This window comes from Leucoraja erinacea, chromosome 1 (genome assembly GCF_028641065.1).
Source record: "Leucoraja erinacea ecotype New England chromosome 1, Leri_hhj_1, whole genome shotgun sequence".
NCBI classification, from domain to species: domain Eukaryota; kingdom Metazoa; phylum Chordata; class Chondrichthyes; order Rajiformes; family Rajidae; genus Leucoraja; species Leucoraja erinaceus.
The window spans coordinates 20,491,518-20,517,324 of record NC_073377.1 but is presented as its reverse complement, the minus strand read 5'-3'; the positions used below and the strand labels follow the sequence as shown (position 1 = coordinate 20,517,324).

General features: G+C 43.7%; 1 protein-coding gene across 1 annotated transcript in view; it reads right to left on the bottom strand.

Moving 5' to 3' along the window:
• The window catches only part of dcc (DCC netrin 1 receptor), a 1,174,821-nt gene that overhangs the window by 131,534 nt on the left and 1,017,480 nt on the right, over positions 1-25,807 (bottom strand). Inside the window, 2 exon segments of the mRNA XM_055661435.1 lie at positions 1,624-1,734; positions 9,867-10,008. Of these exon segments, the coding sequence (XP_055517410.1) occupies positions 1,624-1,734; positions 9,867-10,008 (253 nt within the window).

The window sequence follows — 25,807 nt, the reverse complement described above, 5'->3', positions numbered from 1 at the left end:
TTCTCGACCTTGAACCTTCACGTTCTATTCTTACACTGCTCCCTCTATACAGTAATGGAAATGCAGATTTTACTCCACTTGTTACATTCTGCACAATTTGCATTTTCCATATTTGATATTTACTGAAGCTTGGAAAATGTCCCTTCAGCCTAACTTGCCCATGCCAACTGACCCATCTATACTAGTCCCACCTGCCTGCGCTTGCCATAACCGTCCAAACCTAGACCATCCATGTACCTGTCCAAATGTCTCTTAAAGATTATGATAGTACCTGCCTCAACCCTACCTCCTCTATATTTAAGAGATGTGGCCCTTGTGGCTAAAGGGATCAGGGGGTATGGAGAGAAGGCAGGTACAGGATACTGAGTTGGATGATCAGCCATGATCATATTGAATGGCGGTGCAGTCTCGAAGGGCCGAATGGCCTACTCCTGCACCTATTTTCTATGTTTCTATGTTTCTATGACAGCTCATTTCATATACCCACCATCCTTTGTGTAAAAAAGTTACCCCTCAGGTTTGTATTAAATATTTCCCCTTTCACCTTAATCCTATGTCTACAGGTTCTTGATTCCCCTACTCTGGGCAAAAGACTGTGCATAAACCTCTCATGATTTTGTACACCTCTGTAAGATCACTCCTCATCCTCCTGCATTCCAAGAAATAAACTCCTAGTCTGCTCATGTTTTCCCTATAGCTCAGGCCCTTGAGTCCTGGTAGCATCCTCGTAAATCTTCCCTGCACCCTTTCCAGCTTGACAACATCTTTCCGATAACACGGTGACCAAAAATGAACTCAATACTGTAAATGTGGCCTCACCAATGTCTTATATGTAAGAAATTGTAAGACATTGGGGTAACATGAGTCCCAACTTCTATACTCTGACTAATGAAGGGGGATGTGCTGAAAGCCTTTTTGACCGCCCTATCTACCTGTGACACCACTTTCAAGGAACTATGCATCTACATCTAGATCCCTCTGCTCTACACCCATTCCTCAGAGCCCTACCATTCACCAGGTACTGAATTGGTAGCACAGGATAAAGTGTGTCCTGAGAACACCAAAAGAATGTCAACCTCAATTTCCAGGTTAGATAATGTTACCCTTCAACTCGGGAATCATTTTTTTAAGGTGACCTCAGATAAATTATAATGATGGGGAAAGAACAGATGCACAAAGGCCCTGACAGTGACAACACACAGACATATATCTAATATTGCCCTCCCATCATGCAGCCCACTCTCAAAGGCTTAAGAATAAATAGCACTTCTCTGTAATGCTTTCCCTGCTTTTCAAATGATGCGCTCAGTAGAAACATTGGCAAATTAACTGGTGTACTTAACCTCTGCTGTAGTGTAACATTAGCATACACTGGATGCAATAATACCTGTCATAAATGTATTAATAACCAGGGTTTTTGACCCGATGCCCGACAAATTAATACATTCAGTTCTACGGGCATTTCCTTTGCGTGTGATTGTCGCAGATTAATTCCCTTTCAGATTCACCCAAAATTACAATATGTTATCAGCAAATATCAAATTACCAATGACGAGTTGACCATTTCATTAAGCATGGCACTATGCTGTACATGATGCAATTTATTTCTAAAAGGATTATTACCGTCCAGGTCATTCTCTGGTGTTTCTATTGTAAACCAGTCGGAGGACGGGCCTGTTCCGTTCATGGTCATGGCTGAAACTTGAAAGCTGTAGTGTGCACCTTTGTCCAGACCTGTCAATGGAGTCAAAACATGGGTTACGTCACCAGACATTGCTGTTCTGTACATGATTCATCTGCCAGGTGAGAAATATTACACATACTAGTGAGTCTCACTTAATGCACAGAAGTCAAACATTCATTGCACACATAGAGACAGGATTTGCTTTAGACTTTCGACTTTAGTGATACAGCATGGAAATTTGCCCTTCAGCCCACCGAGTCCACGCCGATCAGCAATCACCCTGTACACTAACACGATCATACACACCAGGGACAAATTAGAATTTTAGCAAAGCCAATTAATCCACGGACCTGTATGTCTTTGGAGTGTGGAACGAAACTGGAGCACCCGGAGAAAACCCACGCGGTCACAGGGAGAAGGTACAAACTCCGTACAGACAGTACCCGTAGTCAGCATCAAAAACAGATCAAAAACTGGCATTGTGAAAAGGCACCAGCTCTACCGTATGCCACTGTTCCACTTTGTGGAATGATGTGGCGTCAGGTCGGACAAACTTGGATTGTTTTTTCTAAAACGTTCGAGGTTGAGGGGAAATGTGAAAAAAAAACATATAAAATTATGAGGCAGATAAGGTACACAGTCAGAACCGTGTATTCCCAAGGTGGCAGTATCAAGGACTGGAGAGCATAGGTTTTAAGTGAGAGGGGCAAGATTTAAAGGAAATGTGCAGGGCAAGATTTTCACATAGAGGTTGATGGGTGCCTGGGACGTGCTGATGTGGACGGTGGTGGAAGTGGATACAATAGTGACATTAGAGCCTGGCATAGGTACAGATGTTAGTCCGTTTGAAGAGGAGAATGGATGTGGCCAACTAGGCCTATCCTTGACAGGCAGGTCTTCCCACAACTTGCACAGGCAAAGTTATCTCTAGCCATTAGATTGGGGAGTGTGTTGCTGTTGCCATTGATTTTTTTACGCCGTTGCCACCTGTCGTCCAGGGTCTTGAACCACATGCTGTTGTGGTGCTTCATACCCACCTGAAGCCACTTCCCAGTTGTCAGGGTCCATGTTAAAATTTGACATATCTGCTTTAAATCGAATCCTTGCAGCGAAGCTTTGGTCTTCCTCTTGGCCTCCATAGATCGGCGACCTCCGCATATTTTACTTATTCGGGGATACGTCCAACCTGTGTGCATGTCCAAGACAGCGGAAATGTTTCAGCTTGTGGATCGCAAGGATACTAGGCTTGTTGGTCAATGAGAGGACAGAGTCGCTGTTGATTTTGACCCGCCAAGAAACTCCCAGGTTGCGACAAAGACAGTGGTAATGAAAAGTATCCAGTTTCCATTCTTGATGTAGGTAAGTCATCCAAGATTCACTACTGTACAGTAATATGCCCAAGGTGCATTGTTTGTAGACAGTTATCTTGGTCTTGATTGTGAGTTTCCTGTTCTTCCATGCCTGCTTGGTTTAGCCTCCCGAAGGTGGTTGCTGCCTTTTTTATGTGTGAACTGATTTCCTCATCCAGAGAGAGTCTTTATAGATCCTTGGTAGGTGAATTTGTTACCAGTTTCTGGCGGAGTGGTATTTATTGTGATTTCAGAGGGGTGTGCAGTGCACTGACCCACGACAACAGTCTTCTTAATGCTGATTGTGTGTCGATATTCATCTGTGATTTCAGAGCATGAGACAGTCTTCTTAATGCTGATTGTGTGTCCATCAGCCAGTCTGTCCATCAGCCCCTTAAGTCTTTCTTCTGCTGGGGCGATGAGTGCAGCATCATCAGCACAAAGGGGTTCCCTTATAAACACCGTTCCCACTTTCATCTTGGCGTCAAACCTTACTAGCTCCTCTTTAGATGCCCCAAGTCATGAAGCAACAGCCTGGGTGGTGAATTCCACACACTGACAACAATTTGCAAGGACATGAGGAGATCACAAAACAATTATTTCAAGTGTGGTCAGCAAAATCCAGGCCAAGAACTGAGGGAAGTATGGATTTCCAGCTTTTTGCTTCCCAAGAATAATCCAACATCAGTGGTTAGGGGCACTGGGGAAGAGTAGGAGCAGTTCTCCTCCTGCCACAACAGGTCCACAGCTGATGCCATCTCCCTGGTCCTACACTCAGCATTAGAGTACTTTGACGTGTACCGAGGAACAATGTAAAGCTTTAGTTTGTGTGCTACCCAGTCAAAGAAGATTATACATGAATACAATCAATACGATCACCCCTCAGCCTCCTGTTGATCAAGAAATAAAGCCTGCCTGGCCTGCTCGAACTCTCCCTATAGCTCAGGCAACATCCTCATAATGTTTTTTGAAGTCTTTCCAGCTTAATGGCAACGTTCGTATCGCAGTATGACCAAAACTGTACACAATATTCCAAAATAGATTTAAGATGAGAATATTAGCACAGAGAATATGTGAATATGCTTCAGATGGTACACAAAAATGCTGGAGAAACTCAGCAGGTGCAGCAGCATCAATGGAGCGAAGGAAATAGGCAACGTTTCGGGTCGAAACCCTTCTTCAGAAGAAGGGTTTTGGCTTCCACGCCCGAGACGTTGCCTATTTCCTTCGCTCCATAGATGCTGCTGCACCCGCTGAGTTTCTCCAGCATTTTTGTATACCTTCAATTTTCCAGCATCTGTAGTTCTTTCTTTAACAATATGCTTCAGATGTTCTGCTCAAGAAGTATACATCACTGCATATGAATTGTGAGGTGCACAATGCAAGCAGTCCAACTCTGCCATGTGTACAGCATAAAACTTCCAAACCTCTAAGACATACACACGTTTAATGATATAATGAGTTGATTAGTGTCACATTCTGTGCAATTAATTTTACAAATATAACCCACTCATATTTTACACACATTTGATGTCACCACTTAATATGAATGTGACATGTGTGAGAATGATTTTCATTCTGAAGCACCACTGACAAAGGCCGTGTTTTACTTTGCTGTGGCACTCTTATGATGAATTAGTAATAATTATTCCTAGTTCAAAAACATGATCATTTATCATTAAAATCTGTGTGTAGTAATAGAATTAAATACCACTTGTCGCTCTACATATTGTTGGACCATCAAAGTTCAAAATATCGCACAATTGCAGATGTAACATGGGGAAGGAAGGTCCTTCTGTGAAGAACTGACAAAAGCAGCTATGTCTGTCGAAGGCTAAGTAATTACTGGTGCGGCAACATGTCATTAAGCTGGGAACAGAGAAAGTTAATGAGAATGTTGCTCAGACTAGATGGCCTGAGCTACAGGGAGAGGTTGGGCAGGCCACGACTTTACTCCTTCGAGCACAGAGGCTGAAGGCTAATCTCATAGAGGTGTTTAAAATCATGAGGAGAATAGATAGAGTGAATGCACAATTTTTTTAGCCCCACCACTGAAATGGTTTCCGTGCTGTTCCCGGAGGTTGCAGGTGGTTGCCGGAGGTTGCAGGTAGTGGAAGCAGGTAGGGAGACTGACATAAACCTCCGGGAACCTTCGGGATCCGCACGGAAACCTTGGGTGGGGCGCAAAGTCCCCAGAGGTTTCCGTTCAGGTTTCCTAAGTGGGACAGGGGCATAAGGAAATAAAGAACTAGAAGGTATTGGTATAAGGTGAGGAAGCAGGATATAATAGGAATCTGAGGGGCAAGATTCACTCAGTGGGGTTTTAGGTATATGGATGGATCTAGCTGCCAAACAAAGTACTTGTGCCAGGTAGCTATAACCAAGTGAACCTTGGCAGAAATAATAAAGATTTAGACTACTTTTTAAAAGAGGAGAGGATTCAGAAATCGAAGGAGCAAAGGGACTAGGGACTGCTGGTGCAGAAATCCCAAAAGATTACTTTGCAAGTTGAGTCGGTGGTAAGGAAGGCAAATGCAATGTTAGCATTTCTTTTCGAGGAGATTAGAATATAAAAGCAAGGATGTAATGCTGAGACTTTATAAGGCACTGGTGAGGCCACATTTGGAATATTTTGAGCAGTTTACGACCCATATCTGAAGAAGGATGTGCTAACATTGGAGAGGGTCCAGAAGAGGTTTTATAAGAATGATCCCAGGGATGATTGGGTTAACGTTTGATTGCTCTGGGCCTGTACTTGCTGAAGTTTAGAAGAATGAGGGGGAGATCTCATTGAAACCTATTGAATAATGAAAGGCCTGAATAGAGTAGGTGTGGAAAGGATGTTTCCAGTAATAGGAGAGTCTGGAACAAGAGGGCACAGCCTCGGAATAAAAGGATGAAAAGGATGAATGGAGATAAGAAGGCATTTATTTTGCCTGACATTGCTGCATCTGTGGAATTCATTCATTGCCACAGACAGCTGTGGAGGCCGACATTAAGTATTTTTAAAGCGGAGATTGATATGTTCTTGATTAGTAAGGGCATCAAAGGTTAAGGGGAGAAAGGCATGAGAATGTGGTTGAGAGGGAAAAATAGATCAGCCAAGATTGAATGGCAGAGTAGACTCAATGAACTAAACGGCCTAATTCTGCTCCTATGTCTTATGGTTTTATGGTGTACTACTCCCCCACAGGAAGCTGAGTGGTCAACAGAAGAACTAGTGTGTCCAAGTCGTAAACATAATGTCACAAATAGCATGATCAAGATCAGGAAACATGAGTAGAGCCCTGATTCGTCTACATGCCATGCATAACTGTGCCTGGTCAAGGTGGGTTTAAAATATAGATACAGGAATGCAGATGCTGATGTACAAAAAAATGTTTAAAAAAAAAACAATTTAAAAAGGTGTTAGGTTACATTTGGCCACAAATTAGATCTCTTGTTCAATTGAGTAGTCTTTTCTGAAACATTTCAAGGGAGATTTTTAATTGGGCCAATTCTGTAAATGTAAGGAAGCTGTTGAATTACAATACTTCTTATAACTAGTTTAATGGAGTAGTCAGAGGTTGATTATTATTTTCTTGGACTCAGCAGTTGATTAAATTAAAATCTATTGAAAAAATGCATCTTCCAGTTCCACTTAGTTTGTCCTATTATTGCTCAATAAATTCGATTACAGTTGAAGTCCGATTGAGTAGCCACTTGCTTCCATACATAATGAGGATGATGTGCGATTGCACGATAAAGCTATTAGCTGGAAACATAGAAACATAGAAAATAGGTGCAGGAGGAGGCCATTCGGCCCTTCGAGCCAGCACCGCCATTCATTGTAATCATGGCTGATCGTCCCCTATCAATAACCCATGCCTGCCTTCTCCCCATATCCCTTGACTCCACTAGCCCCTAGAGCTCTATCTAACTCTCTCTTAAACCCATCCAGTGACTTGGCCTCCACTGCCCTCTGTGGCAGGTAATTCCATAAATTCACAACTCTCTGGGTGAAAAAGTTTTTTCTCACCTCAGTCTTAAATGACCTCCCCTTTATTCTAAGACTGTGGCACCTGGTTCTGGACTTGCCCAACATTGGGAACATTTTTCCTGCATCTAGCTTGTCCAGTCCTTTTACAATTTTATATGTTTCTATAAGATCCCCCTCATCCTTCTAAACTCCAGTGAATACAAGCCTAGTCTTTTCAATCTTTCCTCATATGACAGTCCCGCCATCCCAGGGATCAATCTGGAACAACCATTGCATTGATAACTCTTTGTCCCCTTTGCATACAAGAAGGCCTTACAACTCACCAACTGTAAGGAATAAACAGGGTGAATACCAATTTTTTTTTTTAAGGACAACACATAAGTGAAGTAAAGGAATTTGAGGAAAATTAATTACAGACATCGGACCCAAGCAGCTGGAGAATCTGCAGCCTACTATAGTTGGGAAAGGCTGAAGTCCATGATGTAGACACCAGCAACTGCTGATGCTGGTTTACAAAAAAAGTGCTGGAGTAACCCAGTGGGTCAGGCTGTATCTATACACTGTAAATGGCTCTATTGTAATCATGATTTGTCTTTCTGCTGACTGGTTAGCACGCAACAAAAATAGCTTTTCACTGTACCTCGGTACACATGACAATCAGCTAAACTGAAACTGAAACTGATCTCTGGAGAGGACACAATGTCCTGGAGTAACTCAGCAGGTCAGGCAGCATCTCTGGAGAACATGGACAGGTAACGTTTTGGATTGAGACCCATCTGAAGGTCTGAAGAAGGGTCTCAATACCAAAATTGGGATCCTTCTTCAGAACCATCCATGTTCTCCAGAGAAGTTACCCAACCTGCTGAGTTAATCCAGCACTTAGAGTCTTTTAAAAAAAATAAATCAGCAACTGCAGTTCTTTATTTCTACATGCTTCTGCTTAGATCTGATCCAGGAAAAATAAGCAATTCATTTCAACATGTGGGGCAAATGTATTGAGTCATCTATATTTTTCAGAACAATTGAGTTTATTTGAATATTTCTAATTCTTTAAAATGTTTAGAGGAATTTTAAAATGTCTTCATTATTTCCTTTCAAATATATTAATGATTTTGTTTTCTTTAAATAATTTTTTATGATTCTGGATGCTCAGGTATCATTCACAGCCCTTAAGAGGTTTGGCAGCCAGCAGCATCTGATGGCATAGTTTAACTGTCTGATGAAGTACATTTCATCTATTTAATGTTCAGAATTTGTTCCACGTCACCATCCCTCCCCCAACTCCTCCTTTACCTTTTTCTCCTCTTCTCTTGGACTGAAAAAGCATCCCGACCCTTAACGCCACCTATCCATATTCACCAGGGAGGCAGCCCGACCTGCTGAGTTACTCCAGTATTATGTGTCATTTGAAGTCCATAATGTCAGATTTAATGCAACGGAATGATACAGGCCAGGACTAAATTGATTTCATATTAGATCCTAAAAGAGCTGCTGTCGTGTTGAATTTTACAGAATTTTGGTATTTTATGAATGATATTTCTCGAGAGCTTTGAGGTACCTACTGCAGATTGTTTATGCTTTTGAATCAAGCAAGAGGAAAGAGTTTACTGATGTTGAACGCACAAGCAGTTTGGGGTTGTGATCTTCCATTGCTCTTCTTCAAGTAGCCAAAGGCCGTGTTGGTACACTGAAGGTATTGGTGCATTTTGTCATCAATTGGCGACTCTCACTGAGAGATGACTCATGAGATGCGGGAAGCCATCCACGATGACCGGGTTCCAGATTGATGGATCTTGATCGATGGAGCAGGAGAGGGGCCAAAATTGTGTGGTGAAAGGCGTTTTCTGGTTGTCTAGTGTATGGCCTTTCCTCATCAGTGCCTCAGTTAAGGAATCAGCAATGGTTTGGAGCTCAGTGTACATACTTGTAAGCATCATGCACCCGCCACAGATTTTGGAGGGAATGGAATGGATACCAGATAGCCACAATCCTTTGGCCAACTAGAGTCAATGAAGGTCAACAAGGGAAAACAATTGAGCATTATATTCACTGAATGTGTACGAAGGAACTGCAGATGCTGGTTAAAACCAAAGATAGACACAAAATGCTGCAGTAACTCAGCAGGACAGGCAGCATCTCTGGAGAGAAGGAATGTGTGACGTTTCGGGTCAAGACATTTATGGTTGAGTCTGAAGATGGGTCTCGACCCGAAACGTCACCCATTCCTTCTCTCCAGAGATGCTGCCTGTCCCACTGAGTTACTCCAGCATTTTGTGTCTATTATATTCACTGATACTGCAAAGTGGAAGTCTGTGAAAGGAGAATGAGAGGTGGCACAGTGATTTAAAAAGCAGGCATTTGAGCCTGTTAGCGATATTTCTAGAAGGTTCGAGTGCAGAGTGCAGAGACATTTATGAGGAGGCTCCCAGGACTTGAGGACTTGCCTGAGCAATATGGTTGGGGCAGGCTAGGACATAATTCCTTGGAGTGCAAGAGGCTAAGGAGTAATTTTATAGAAGTACCTGAGCAATATGGTTGGGGCAGGCTAGGACATTATTCCTTGGAGTGCAAGAAGCTAAGGAGTAATTTTATAGAGGTATATACAATTGCAAGGGGCATAGGTAGGGTAATTTTCCTAGGGTAGTGGAAATCAAGGACTATGCGGCATTGACTAATGGTGAGATGGAACACGTTCATGGGCAAGAAAGGTTTAGGCCAAATGCAGGCAAATAGGCGTAGCTTAGATGGGATATCTTGGTCAGGTGATTTGAGCCAAAGGGCCTGTTTCTATGCTGTACGACTCTATCTTGGCTCTAATGGTCAATCCTTTAATAATCAATAGACTGTATCTCACCTGTAAAGAGGTACCAAAGATTATTAGGCTCGAGGGTCTCCGTGTCACCCCTGCGCCCAATCTTCTTGTGCCTTATTTTGTATCCAGTAATAAAGCCATTCTGCGTATTGGATGGTGGTGGCAGCCAGCTGACCTTTATACTCTGGAAAACAGTAAGATTCACAACATTTAGTCATTTCAATCCAATCACATGTCACCTCAATAGAGTAAAGGTCCATGCAAAACAGCTCAATCAATCTCTGTGCATGTTTATCATAAAGTCAAATATTCTGCTTTAATAATATTCAGTCATATTAATTGAGAGGTTTTGAATAGAACATCTACTTATCCCCACAATTTCCTGGATTCTACTGCAGTGAATAAGTTTATTTTTGGTTTAGGTTTAGGTACAAGGTTTGTAATTATCATGTGCTCCAACGTTCAGTGAAAACATTTGTTTTACATTCTGTACAATCAAATCAGATAATGCTGTACATGAAAAACAATCAATACATACTCAAGTACAACACGAAGCGTGAAGGGAAAGATACAGAGTGCAGAATATACTGTAGTTCTCAGTATCGTTGCACACTGATTCCAGAGACAAAGTCTTCTGTATGCTATTGGGTAGAGGTGAATTTGCCAGTACCCTAGATTATGGAAGGACCGTTCAGAAGCCTGATAACAATGAGGAAGAAACAGTTCCTGAGTCTGGTGGTGTGTGTTTCAAGGGTCTGTATTTTTTGCACTTTGTATCTTCCCCATTACTCTGTCTATTGCACTTGAATTAGACTCAATTGTATTTATGTATTGTATTATCTAATCTGTTGGGGTGGGAGATTGCAACTTTCACGTGGTCCGCCCTGTTTCGACGAATGCATTCAACCTGGCGTGCACAATCAAATAAGATCAAATTGAACATGGTGTCCTACAACTTTAGGCTGTGCACGCCATAAGCAAGAAAAAGAAGATCTAATCTGTTTGGAAAGCGTGCAAAGCAAAGCTTTTCACTGTACTTCCTAAACATACAATGGCCATTTACCTTAACAACCAACAACTGGCCAAGCTGAAAAATATCACGAACCTGGACCCTCTGCAGTTTGCATACCGGGCCAATAGATCTGTGGATGATGCAGTCAACCTGGGCCTGCACTTCATCCTCCAGCACCTAGACCACCAGGGGACCTATGCGAGGATTTAGTTTGTTGATTTTAGCTCTGCATTCAACACCATTGTGCCAGAGCTACTACACTCCAAACTCTCCCAGTTGACTGTGCCTGAACCCCTCTGTCGGTGGATCATCAGCTTCCTGATAGACAGGAAGCAGCATGTGAGGCTGGGAAAGCACATCTCGGACCCACATACCCTCAGAATAGGAGCACCGCAAGGCTACTTACTCTCCCCTCTCCTCTACTCTCTCTACACCAATGACTGCACCTCCACTGACTCCTCTGTCAAGCTTCTCAAGTTTGCGGACGACACAACCCTGATTGGACTGATCTAGGATGGGGAGGAATCTGCCTACAGATAGAAAGTGACACAGCTGGTGTCCTGGTGCCATCGCAACAACCTAATGCTCAATGCTCTTAAGACAGTGGAATTCATAGTAGACTTTAGGAGAGCTCCCCCTCCCCTCACCCCACTCACCATCAACAACACCACAGTCACACGTGGAGTCTTTTAAGTTCCTGGGAACCATCATGTCCAAGGACCTTATGGGGGGCTACCATCGACTCCACAGTCAAAAAGGCACAACAGAGGATGTACATCCTGCGGCAGCTGAGAAAGCACAATCTGCCACAGGTAATGATGGTCCAATTCTATATAAGTGACGACCAGAGACAGGGAGGATGGAGCCAGTGATGATGATGAAGGAGCAAGTCAAGTAGGTGAGGGAACCAGGGTCCTTCCTACCATGCCCTCTAGTTCAGCCGCGGGATACACCCCCGGGGAACAAACGTGAATGGGTGAGGAGAGCCTGGGACTTGTCTGAATCGGGCGCTGCTCATAAGAACTGGAGCAGGGACTGGACTTTGCACATGGCGCCAAAACATGTCGCTTCTTGCATGCTTGTTCAGTAGACTATTTAGTGTAGTTTAGAGACACAGCGTGGAAACAGGCCCTTCGGCCAACCGGGTCCACACCGACCAGCGATCCCCACATATTAACATTAACGCACCCACTCTGGGGACAATATTTACATTTACCAAGCCAATTAACCTATGTCTTTGGAGTGTGGGAGGAAACCGAAAAACCCACACAGTTACGGGGAGAACGTACAAATTCTGTACAGACAGAACCCGTAATCGGGATCGAACCCGGGTATGTAAGGCAAGCTCCTGTACACTTGCTAATCAAGGATGTGCTTGGGTATGGGAATACTTTACTGGACTGCTTTACTTGACTGGACTAAGGAAAGAATTTCATTAAACGTTTTGAAAGTGACCAAGAAAGCACGATTGGACCATTAAGATCAAGGTTCGGCATGCAAATGATGTCAAAGCTAGGAATGAATTTTGCTATAATGATTTGTGCAAAGAACATCTAATTTTGTTCCATCATTTCATTAGTTTTGCAAACTATCATGAGTCATACGTAGAAAAGATGTAACCTGTAACCCTTCATATAATCTGGTTCATTGGAAAAGAATGGGAGAGGGGAATGATTTGGCAAACTACACTGCAAGCAACAAGGTAAAACATCTACTCAAAACAGAAACTGCGGGGGATAGTCAGCAGGTCACGCTGCAAGTGTGGGAAGAAAGGCAGAGCTCAGGTTTTTGTTCAAAACCCCTTTGTTGTTGATTTACAAAGTAATATTTTTGCATCTGTGCAGGGTTTTAATGTTGAATCATCTCAAGCCAACAGCACTAACTCCAAATTATTAGCTATCATTGTTAAAGATGAAAGCTAATAATTTCATTAGTTGGTGAATGTCAAGAGTTTTCACCAGCTCTCTCAGAGCAATGCTTCCAACCTCACTGAATTTTGTTTTTCAGAAGATCAGTCACCATAAAAATTCTCTGATACAATTTCTGATATCATAGTATTTGCAAGTACAAGATGACTCTATTAATGTTTGCACTAAACTCCACCGTCATGCTGAACGCAATCCGTGCATTGAAAATCCTATCCATGAAGGAACAAAACATCAGTCACTGTACATGTAAAAGGCCATCTTGTTAATTACCGCCCAGTCTACCTAATAAATGATGGTGAGATAGAGGATCAGCCATGATTTTGATGGATGGTTCTGTAAGCGTGAAAGGCCAAATGGTTTAATACTGCTTCCATTTCTTAAGTCCCTGTGTACTGAATAATCCCCATCACTCACCCCTCAACAAAAGTTGCTGCTGTGCAACATTAGTTTAGTTTAGTTGAGAGATACAGCGCGGAAGCAGGCCCTTCTGCTCACCGGGTCCACGCCGACCAGCAATTCCTGCACACTAACATTATCATTGTATTGACAAGATGATCTAAACTCCACCATTATGCTGAACACAACCCGTGCACACACTAGGGGTAATTTACAATTTTACTTCGGAATCACGTGAGTGACTACGTGAAGACCCCGTCCAGTACGCATGCGTGTCATATCGTCTATCACATTGCGTGACGACTGTCAGGGTGAAGTGATTCTCCTGCCAACAACAGACCTGAAGTAAGTTTTTAAAATACTTTCAGGTTAAATCTTCTTGCAGGAACTTCTACTTAGAGGTTCTGCTTAAAGTCCGTGGCTAAGTCGGGACGGAGGGGAAACCGCAGTCTCGAACTTAAGGGAACCCCGGTCACGGGGTACCCCGCCCACGGACCTAGACGCTCGGAACCGCGGAATGCGGGTAGCGAACGGCGGTAAATTCACCTTTGAGCCGCTGGCAGCAAACGGCTTCAACGGCTTCATATGGTGGAGAACCCGCTCCGGAGACCGCGGGACGTGGGGAGCGGATGGCGGGGATTCGCCTTCGAGCCGCTGGCTCCACAGCCAGCGGCTTCATATTGGTGTCGGGGAAGGCACCTGCATAGCTGCTCCGGAGACCACGGGGAGTGGATGGCGGCCAATTCATCTACATAGCCGCCCCGGAGACCGCGGGGAGTGGACGGCGGCGGATTCGCCTTCAAGCCGCTGGCTGCGGAGCCAGCAGCTTCATATTGGTGCAGGGGGCACCTGCATAGCCGCTCCGGAGACCGTAGAATACGGGGAGCGACCGAGAACCCGCTCTGTAGACTGCGGGATGCGAGGAGCAGACGGCAGTATATACACGGCTGCCCCCCCCCCCCACCATACTGAAGCAGGATAACCCCCCCCCGACTTTGTGGGAAGAAAGCCCCAGCTGGAGAACACCGTGGAGAAGCCCTGCTATAAGGGACCACGGAGAAAAAGCTGGGGGGAGAAATAACCCGCAATGGAGTGTTTCTACAAGGACCACAGAGGAACCCCACCTGTAACAAAACATGACCACGAGACCAGGCTCGGGAGGAGCGTTGCCCCGCAGCAGAAAGTTTTAAAAGGACATGCAGGTAAATTCCTTACTCGAAGGTCGTTGTGTGCTGTTTTGTGAGAATATGTTCCAGGAATGGACGCCGGCGGGAGCAACTGTGATTGCATATCCCGCATGGAGCGGTTGAAGGATCAGAAGTTCCAATGTGACATGCTCCGGTATATGGAGCCTAGTCACCAGGGGGTCCTGGGACGCCCATGTCAGCACCTTATTGAGGGCTGCATAGTGCAACTCCCTCGACAGAGGGGTGTATTAGGAGTCACTTCTGGGCTGACTCTGAAGATAGGAGTTTGGCTGAAGAAACCACAAGTGTGCAGGGGTTGCAGGAACAACACTACCAGCAGCAGGAGCTCGACGAGTGGCGTCGGGTTCAGGAAGGCCACATCATCACGCAAGACCTCACATCTTCGACGGCAGCACCCCTAAGCAAACCAAGATGAACTGGAGCTGGTGAAAGCTTGAAGGCCATACAACCAGGCTAACATATAAGTGGCATGGCCAATCTGGATGATATTGAACATACTGTATTTTACTAAATTAGCCTTATCAGCCACATAACTATATTTGAGGAATTGGTTCACACCCGTCCAGTTAAATTTAAATTAAGTTGATACCAACTGAAACTATTGATTGTTGGGATACAATCATCCATTTATTGGTCTGGGATCAGCTCTGAGATAAAAATTAGACCTCTGCTATTTTTAGCTGAAACAGTCAAAGTCACTATGATGGACAGCTTTGCTCCACTAAAATTTCTTATCCGTAAATCTTCAGTCATTTCCAAACTGATGCTATTGCCCATAGATGGGTAATTTACTAATACCATCTCTAGTTACGGAGGCAGATGGGATTAGCATGAGTTATCAAGTGTTCAGTCATGGTATCAACTGCCAATGGACACCAGGTGCATTCTGTGCATTAAAGGGTGTGTGGATATGCATATAAGGCATGCACAAATCCAAGGTGATACACTTTGGAGGTGGTATATGTTAATCACAAAGGTACAATCAAATCAAAGTATCCGGTGATAGTTTTACCAAACCACATTTAGCACTGGTGCATTATTATGTAAAATCAATGACAACACAGAATGAATGTGTGATCACAAAGTATTTAATGACAATGTGGATTGATAGAACACTAACTATTGAGTTGCTTGCATCCAGTTTCAATCAACAGAGAACGAGGCATACAGTGGTGAAGGATGCATTCTCGCTACACTAGGAAGGAATGTTCTTTTATGTCTTCCTCCATTTGGCCTCAATAGACGGATTTTGCAAAATTCAGCAAGATTCCCGCTTCCGGGTTTTCATAGTGCCTGCCTGGGTTATATACCTATGGCTCTTGCTGAGGAGAAGAATGAACATAAAACCTTACATGGTTAATTCCGGATAAAAAGATGCTGGTTCAGTTGTGATGTTGAAACCATCCTCTGCATGATATAATCAATCATAGGCTCACAGACTCTGAGAGATCGTTTCTGTGGCTTGGGTTGTCAAACCATAAGCATTAGAGTGCTCACTACAGTTTGCAGGGATAGCACCAAATAGCAGCAATCTGCATAGGAGATGGGAAGCATTGTTTATGCTTCCTTACGTTTAACACGGCACGGATGACTGACACATTATAATTCAGTTTTATATGATTATAACATTAAGTTACTATTCCTTTACTGTACCTTAAGTACCTCCTAATCATTTGGCTGATGAGTACATAAACCACTCTGTCCGGTTCTCACCCTCTGATATCCAGAGAATGAAGGTGCCGTCAGCTTAAAACCTCCCAGGTTTAGGGACGCAGAGACATGGGTTGTTAACATTGTACTACGTCACTTCACCGATGGGCATCAGCAACATCCCTGCCCATGGTCATACTCACGTACTAGTGATTACGCCATGGCACTGAGTTCAGCGCTATGGGTCCAGTCATTGCAACACTGGATTGGATGATCATATCTGCAGGCTATTATAACATGTTTGTTTATGATTAATCAAGCAGATTAGACTGGGACATAAGACGAAACTAGAGTTGCATACCCCATGGACCTTGGGCTGTGTGTGATCACGCATTTACACCAGTATGTCAAGGTTCCTAAGAGCTTTATAGACTGACAGCAATATTATAAGTTACATAAAATCTTGTTAGAAGGTATCACTACGAACCTTCTCCATATGGTTACATGGATCTGGCATATACAGGAGTGTACATTGACATTGAGTCTCACTCCACCAGGACCACTATATCTCAGCAGCAGGGATGGACCACATCCTGGCGGTTGCAGGATGGTCAAACTATTGATCTATCCAAATATTCAGAATAAACCTATTGTCAGATCTGGGGTATTTGCCAACTCTATGTTAGGTATGGTTCATACTTCCTCCAGGTTGAGGGAGGTTACTATTGCCAGTATTATTCATTATAGCATCAGCATGTCTATATCTATGTCATGTCTGAATGCATTCTTAATCATTGGCCTACTGATGCAGTGTATGATGCCTGGACTTGGTTCCACGGCATGAAATCACAGAGCTTTAAAATCTTCACGTAGTCACTCACGTGACTCCGAAGTAAAATAGTAAGATTAAACGAGAACTTACCAGTTTGAAGTTTGATCTTTATTTTATGAGAAGTAACGTTGAGGGATTACGTGGCCCCCGCTCCCAGCCCTCTATCATAAAGTTCAACAGGTATTATGGTTCTCTTATCTTACTATGTTCATTTCAACAACTGTTTTCTGTGATTTCACACAGCTGCTTTGAAGATTGACACGCATGCGCACTGGACGGGGTCTTCACGTAATCCCTCAATGTTACTCCTCATAAAATAAAGATCAAACTTCAAACTGGTAAGCTTGTTAAATCTTACTATTATACCAGGCCTATTAACTTGCAAACCTGTGCGTCTTTGGAGTGTGGGAGGAAATTGGAGATCCCGGAGCAAACACACGCAGGTCATTGGGAGAACATATAAACTCTGTACAGACAAGCTCCCATAGTCAGGTTTGAACCCAGATCCCTGACGCTGTAAGGCAGTAACTCTACCACTGCGCCACCGTGCCGCCCGACTGAGTTATCTCCACCACCCACCCCTCAACAAAGGTTGGTGCCGCGAAACATAAGTTAATTAATTTTGCAGAAGCAAGGGATGAATATTTGGGTGACAGTTGATCTTTTATTACTCTTATGTCATTCTGAGGTTTGAAACGTGAAAGGCATCTGCACATTGGAATATTTCCAATGGCAGGAAGGATTAATGGTCTACATGTACTGAAAAACAACTGGATCCCCATCAAGGAGGCGCAGGAGTCTGTGGATCCTCGCATTAAATAAACTAATCTCAGCATATGCGGTTCCTTGCGCCTCCATTTGCAATTTGTGGAGTTCATAACATTGTCAATTGTTTCTGTTGCCCGAATAAGACTGAAATATTCTCCTGAGCACCGCTTTAAACTGGTACAAATGTAGAGCCTCAGCACCGCCTGAACTAAAGCAGCAACTAAATGCAACAGCTAATAGCTGTAATTATAGTCACTGAAGCATAGCTTCACTATATCAGAGACAATTACACAGATTGCAAGTAGCTATTGCTGATGAACCAGCCTTCCTTTGTCTTTTTACTATTAAATATACTCTGCTTGCAAGATCAAATAATGATAGTCATTTTGAATGAACACTGTAGGCTTTCAGTAAAATGTTCGTACTGGACCATTCCGGGTTGGATAAGGGGACTTGTTATTCGACAAGACAAGTTGTTATTACAATATGGTCTGATTAATGTTGTAGAGCACAAAATCTATTGAAAGACAACCAATAGTTTTCCCCTTTGTTCATCCTTGTCCCATATACAATGGAGTACATTTTCAGCAAAGAAGACTAGAAAAACAACCATACTTCAGGCACCAGAAAATCAAAATCAAAACACTGATGCTAGAAATCAAAAAATAAATCAGAGAATTGTGGAAATACGTAGCAGGTCAGGCTGCATCTGCGGGAAGGGATAGACACGCAATGCTGGAGTAACTCAGCAGGACAGGCAGCATCTCTGGAGAGAAGGAATGGGTGACGTTTCAGACCGAGACCCTTCTTCAGACTGTTCTGTGGGAAGGGAAACGGAATTAAATGAAGGAGTTAAAATCTGAAACATTAACTCTGTTTCTGTGTTCTGGCCGGCTGGGTTTTTCCATCATTTTCTGTTTATTCGATTTAGAAGGCAGAGCATGCAGGCTCATTTGTTGCAAGGGGATTGCCTGCCATTTTGGTGAAGTGGACAATAAGCTGTCTTGCACACACACACACAGGTGTTAAGCAGGACGGACAGACCTTTGGGAGATGTGGGATCCCAGATAATTGGGAGGAAATTGAAGATATAGGTTTTAATGCTGGACATCCCGTAGATGGGTTCTTTTGTCAAACTTGTACTATATACAAGTGACCATATCAAGAAAGCATGTCAAATCGCAGTTGGAAGAGAGGTATTTGTTTGCATGTGTCAGGATCTGCTTTAGTATTGGAGCTTACTGTGCAGACAGGACAGATTTCATCAAGTAACAAGATCTGCAGATGCTGGCATGCAAAAAAGATACAGAGTGCTGGAGTAACTCAGCAAGTCATGCAGCATCATTGGAGAACGTATTAGCTGACATTTCAGGTTGGGCCCCTTCTTCAGACTAATTGTGATGGGGAGAAGAAAGCTGTATGAGAGGAGGGGCTTGTCAGTGCCTGGAGAGTGATAGGTGGATTTAGATGAGGGGTGGGTGGGTTGATAGGCAGATGGTTGGACAAAACCCAGGAATGAAAAAACCTCGAGTGCTTGCCTGTGTAATTGAAGCATGTTGCTGGAATGAGTTTGAAACTGCAAGCTCAAGACCCAGAGGTATTTATCCCATATTATAACTGGAAAGGTGCAAGCAGTAAATATAGTTGAGAAAAGAGAAAGATAAACAAAAGTAATGAAGGGATGTCTTGAAGGTGCATGTGCAGGAACTGCTGTATATATATATGTGCATGCAAAAGCATTAGGCCGATGTCAGGGTGTTAGAACATTTAATCAAAATGAAGGGACAGTGCAGGGTTGATTGTGGTGGGAAGGAGAGAAAGCTGGAAGAGAGGTGAGAGTGGGACAAAGTCTTACAAGTGACACGGAGATATGGCAGGATATAGATCAGCGGAAGAAATGAGTGGTGAAATGGCAGATGGAGTTTAAATGAGCAAGTGTGAGGTGTTGCACTGTGGGGGTCAAGTGTAACGGGAAAACATACAATTAACGGCATGACTAAACATCATTGATGTACGGAGAAATCTTGGGGTACATGTCCATAGCTCCCTGAAAGTGGCAACACAAGGAGATAGAGTGGTAAAGAACACATGTCGTGTGCTTGGGCAGGGCATTGAATATAAGAGCCAGGAAGTCACGGTACAGCTGGTTGTGCAGCATTTGGAGTATTGCATGCAGTTCTGGTCACCCCATTACAGAAGGATGTGGATGCTTTGGAATACATGGATTAGGGGGTATTAGCACCAGGGTGAGATTAGACAGAATTGGATTGTTTTCTCTGCATTAGCAGAGATTTTGTGAAGTCCTGATAGAAGTAGTGGAGTTGCAATTACTAAGGAGAGGATGCTTGGGAAGCTGAAAGGTCTGAAGATGGATAAGTCACCTGGTTAGATGGACTACATCCCATTTAGTTTTAGAGGTTGTGGAGGCATTGTGATCGGTCAAGAATCACTAGAACAGGGCCGGCCTTAGGAGATGTGGGGCCCAATTGGGAACAATTTTGGTGAGCCCCAGGTCCCCAGCCAAGGTCTGTAGAATTATAGAAATAGAAATAAAGTCTATTATAGACTTTATATCTCTACGGTAGAATGGAAAGTAATCAAAATGTGTGCTTAAACAGTGCCTGCGAGATAATGGACCAAACAGATCTAAGCTACATATATATAGAGCTCTAGGGGCTAGTGGAGCCAAGGGATATGGGGAGAAGGCAGGCACGGGTTATTGATAGGGGATGATCAGCCATGATCACAATGAATGGCGGTGCTGGCTCGAAGGGCTGAACGGCCTCCTCCTGCACCTATTTTCTATGTTTCTATGTTTCTATGTTTCTATGCATAAATCACAGAAGTCTGTCTGTTTGGCCTTTTGTCCGCATGAGAATCTCAGAAACTACTTTACTGATCTGGACCAAACTTGGCATAAATAGCAAGTGTCATGTGGGGATCAAAAAAAAACTACAACCAACCCGATCTGACAAACCCACACCCACACCCAAACCCAAACCGGGATGGCGGGACTGTCATATGCTGAGAGAATGGGGTGGCTGGGCTCGTACACTCTGGAGTTTAGAAGGATGAGAGGGAATCTTATTGAAACATAAGATTTTTAAAGGTTTGGACCTGCTAGAGGCAGGAAACATGTTCCCGATGTTGGTGGAGTCCAGAACCAGGGGCCACAGTTTAAGAATAAGGGGTAAGCCATTTAGAACGGAGACGAGGAATCACTTTTTCTCACAGAGAGTTGTGAGTCTGTGGAATTCTCTGCCTCAGAGGGCGGTGGAAGCAGGTTCTCTGGATACTTTCAAGAGAGAGCTAGATAGGGTTCTTGAAGATAGATGGGATATGGGGAGAAGGCAGGAACTGGGTACTGATTTGGGATGATCAACCTTGATCACATTGAATGGCGGTGCAGGTTCGAAGGGCCGAATGGCCTACTCCTGCACCCATTGTCAATTGACCCGACACGTGTGAGAGAAAGAGACAGAGACTGACAGTCAGTCTGGACGCACACATGTAGAAAAGTCGTATCCCCTCCTGTGATTCACAGCTATTTTGGTTCTTAAGTACTCTTTCACTATGGCTTACTTTTCTCTGCATCTAACCTCCCTCCGTTACACCACACAGAGTTTGAAAAGTCATATTCCATCCCACTTATTGTAGCCAATTTTATCCTTATGCTCTCTCATCTTTTACCTGCTGTTTTATGAACATTTTGTACCGCTCTTTACAGTAATCTTCAGAAAATCAGTGACTTCATATTTCAGATGTATGGTTTATATCTCGGTCACTAAAACTTATCTCATTTATGGCTCTGTCACACAAAATTAATCAACTAGTAGTAAGATCCAGTCAGCTGTGTTTACAATAGATGGAAGGGAAACTCACACTGTGAGAAGGAAACAAACATAAATCTGATGACCTCTAGAAACTTTGGTCGGTCACCATGCCAAAGAAAACATTTTTTAACAATGCGAGCTGAGAGTAGATTACTCTAGCGCGGGGCCCCTTAGGCGCGGGACCCAATTGGGAGCCCCTGCACTAGAGTAAGGAGTAGTGAGGATCATAACTTCAGATTGTTTGGTTATGTCCCTGTCCCACTTACCTGAACGGAAACCTCTGGAGACTTTGCACCCCACCCAAGGTTCCCGTGCGGTTCCTGGAGGTTGCAGGTGGTTGCCGGAGGTTGCAGGTAGTGGAAGAAGGTAGGGAGACTGACAAAAACCTCCAGGAACCTCCGGGAACCGCACGGAAACCTTGGGTGGGGCGCAAAGTCTCCAGAGGTTTCCGTTCAGGTTTCCTAAGTGGGACAGGGGCATTAACCAGCAACCTCTCAACAGACCCTTGTTCTGTGGTTGTTGCTGTCGTGATACGGATTGATAGTGTTCAACACAAAACCCTTTAGCTCTTAGTCACAAAATAAAGTGAAATAAATCACCAGAAAAGTTCTACCCTCACTTCCATTATCTGAAAACAAAGTATATGATGTACAATATCTGCTTTGGTTTTGTGAGAGTGGCTTGGCAAAATAAGGATAGCCATAGGAAGTAATTGGATGTCATTGGAACACAGCATGCCACACCACAGGAAGACTTTAACTCCTGATCTTCAGCCATTACAACATAATCCAGTTACACAAAAGGATACAAAGTGACTAGAGTAACTCAACGTATCAGGCAGCATCCCTGGAGAACATGGATAGGTGATATTTCAGGTCAAGACCTTTCTTCAGTTACTCTTGGGTTCCCCCTTCCTGTCTCAAAGACATTATATAAATAAAAGCTATTGTTTTGTTAATAACTGCACCATAGTTGAGCAACTACACCCATGACACACAAGACTGCAGATGCTGGAATCTTCTGACTGAAGAAGGGTTCCGACTCAAATCATCATCATCCATTCCCTCCCCAGAAGCTACCTGACCCACTCACTTCCCCGAGTGCTTATTGCTATACCTATTTGATGTTTGTCCAAGTTAGTGTTGGGTGAGGCATCCATTTGCAAGTGAAAAGACCTTACGAATCCAAAGAACTAGGCCACCCACTGCACACCATACACTAGGTCACAAATATGCTAGTCCAAAGCAAATGGAAAGCTAAGGTCCACAATACTGATGCTGATTGTACTTGAGAAACAATGGTAAAGCAGATTGTTAGTTTGTGAATAAAGGAAGACAGAAAAAGTCTTGACAAAAACAGAAAAAGTTCAGCTGCAGGATCTGTGACCTGAAACATTCCTTCTGTTTCTCTTCTCATAGCTGAAGCCTAACCTTTACTGCTTTTACATTAGAAAGAAGACTTGCAGGGTGCCTAAAGCATATCACAGGCACTGAAGATGTCTGAAACTGTTGTAAGAAACACAACAGTTTTATTTTGGTTTATTTGTGGGATCTGAACATCATTCACAGATGAGTATTTATTGCCCATCGCCTATTGCCCTAGGGAGATGGTTGTAAGCCAACTTGCAAAACAGTGCATTCCTTCTGGTAAATGCACTCCCAGTTTATTAGGCAAGGGAATAAATGAGGGCTTAGGGACCATAGTATTTGAGAAAGTATGTTAGCACGGATGGAAAACTGATTTTCACACAAAAAAACAGAGTTAGAATAAATTGGTCCTTTTGATTGAAGACCCATTCTTCAAACCCGAAACGTCACCTAGTCCTTTTCTCCAGAGATGCTGGTTGACCCGCTGAGATGCTCCAACATTTTTAGTCTATCTTCAGTGAAAACCAGTATCTGCAGTTCCTTCTGACACAAACTGTTTTATTCTTCAGCCTCACTGTTCCAGGATTATTTCAGGCCACAGTATTGACAATTATGGCTACACTTCACCCTCTAAAAAAGTGAGATTTAAAGGTTCTTGAATAAAAGCAGAAGATAAAAGAGAATCCACTGTGCTTTATATAGGGCGACAGATGATGAGAAAAGCATGATATGTTCCCACAGTACATAAACATCACAGCTAGGACGATAAAATAATCTATGAAGTAAATAACTGGAGGGATGACAATAAATATTTTCAATCGGGCCATTAATTGAGAGTGGGTTGTTGGGAAAATCACTTTCCATGGGTATTCTGAACCAATTGAACCAGGTTGAAGTGTCATAAAGATCAACAACACAAGAACAGGCCCATAGGCACAACTCATCCACAACACTTTGTGAGCTGGTCCCATTTGCCTGTAATTGCCCCATACTCCTCTAAACTTTGCCTATCCATGAACATATACAAATGTCTTTTAAACATTGTAATAGTAAGATTAAACGAGTACTTACCAGTACGAAGTTTGATCTGTATTTTATGAGGAGTTACGATGAGGGATTACGTGAAGAACCCACCCAGCGCGCAGGCGCGGCATACTTCCAAGCAGCGGTGTGGAATCACAGATAGACACTAGTTGAAGTAAAGATAGTGAAGACCAATGAGACATTAGTCCGAATTTGATCTATATAATGAGGGTGGGAGCGGAGGGCACGTAATCCCTCATCGTAACTCCTCATAAAATACAGATCAAACTTCGTACTGGTAAGTACTCGTTTAATCTTACTATTTTACTTCGGAGTCACGTGAGTGACTACGTGAAGACTTCAAAGGTCTGTGATTTCAAACCGTGTAACAGTTATATCACTCACTGCCGAAAGATCATCGAGGGAGGAAGTGGTAGCTAGAGACCAACAAGTTTGTTTAGTTATAAAAGAAATATTTATTAACTATAACAAAAAACAAAATAGCTCCCATGGGCTTTAAATCATAACTTTGCGGTTTTTAAAACGGTATCCGCAAAGACGTCCTGTTCCATCAGCGGTTTCTTGTAAAATCGTTGGAATGTCGATTCCCTTGACCATCCCGCTGCTCTGAGGATGTGGTCGAGGGGAACCTGCATCCTATCCGCCGCTGAGGTGGACGCTGCCCTGGTTGAATGGGATTTAAAAACATTTGTGTTAATCCCTGCCATGCTGAGGACCTGTTTCAACCATCTGGATAATGTTTGGCTGGTTACCCGTCCAAAAGGCTTTCTGTGGCTAACCCATAAGGCTTTCTCTCTCCCTCTTAGCGTTTGGGTTGTGTCTAGATAATGATGAAGGTGGGTCACCACACACAGCCTAGGTTCTGGAGGGTAAGCCCGGAAGATCAACGGGGAGTTTGATGTACCTGGTCTACTTTGTTTTACCAACCCCGGCATGGTGAAAGTAATGGTATCTGGGGTGGTCACCATGTAGTTCAGATTTAGCTGATGGAGCGACTGAACCCTTTGAGCTGAGACAAGCGCCATGAGCATGAGGGTTTTGTAAGTGGCCTGTTCCAGGCTCAGGGATCCCACCGGAGGCCAACCTCGAAGGTGTGTCAGAACTACACTCACATCCCACATGTGAGTGTATCTAGGTGTAGGGGGTTTGGTATTAAAGATCCCCTTAAGGAGTCTGATGACTAGAGGGTGGGATCCCACACTATGCTGTTCTATCGGCATGAGGTATGCGGACAGTGCGCTCCGAGCCGTATTGATGGCACTGTAGCTCATCTTGAGATCATGGTGCAGGTGGGCCAGGAACTCCAGCACATCCGAGATCGAAGCCGTCTTGTAGGATGTCCCTGCGTCCAGACAGTACTGTTCCCATTTCCTGATGAAGGTCAGGTACTGTTTCTTGGTGGAAACTCGCAGGGATGCCGACATGGTGGTGATTGTTCTGTCTGATAACCCCAATCCCCGGTAAGGCCTGTTCAAAAACTGGAAACCAGGAGTTTCAATTTTTGGTGGCATGGATGGCTAATGCCAGTTACCGGGTGAGTCAATAATTGGGGGTGGTGTTGAAGGACCATTGGTGTCTCTACCACCATGTCGTGGAACATTGGGAACCATGGTTGGGTAGGCCAGTCGGGCACGACCAGAATGCCAGAGGCTGAGTCTGCCTGAATTTTCTGGAGTACCCGACTGATGAGGCAGAAGGGAGGGAAAGCATAGAAAAAGAAATTTCCCCAGTCCAGCGTGAAGGCATCTACCGCTGCTGCCTCTGGGTCTGGTTCCCAAGCCACATACATGGGTAGTTGGTGATTTAACCTAGACGCAAACAAATCTATATCTGGCGTACCATATTGCTTGATAATTTTAGCAAATAATTTTGGGTCCAACATCCATTCGATGTTGTCGTTGAATTTTCGTGACCTGGTGTCCGCCACTAAATTTAGCTTGCCTGG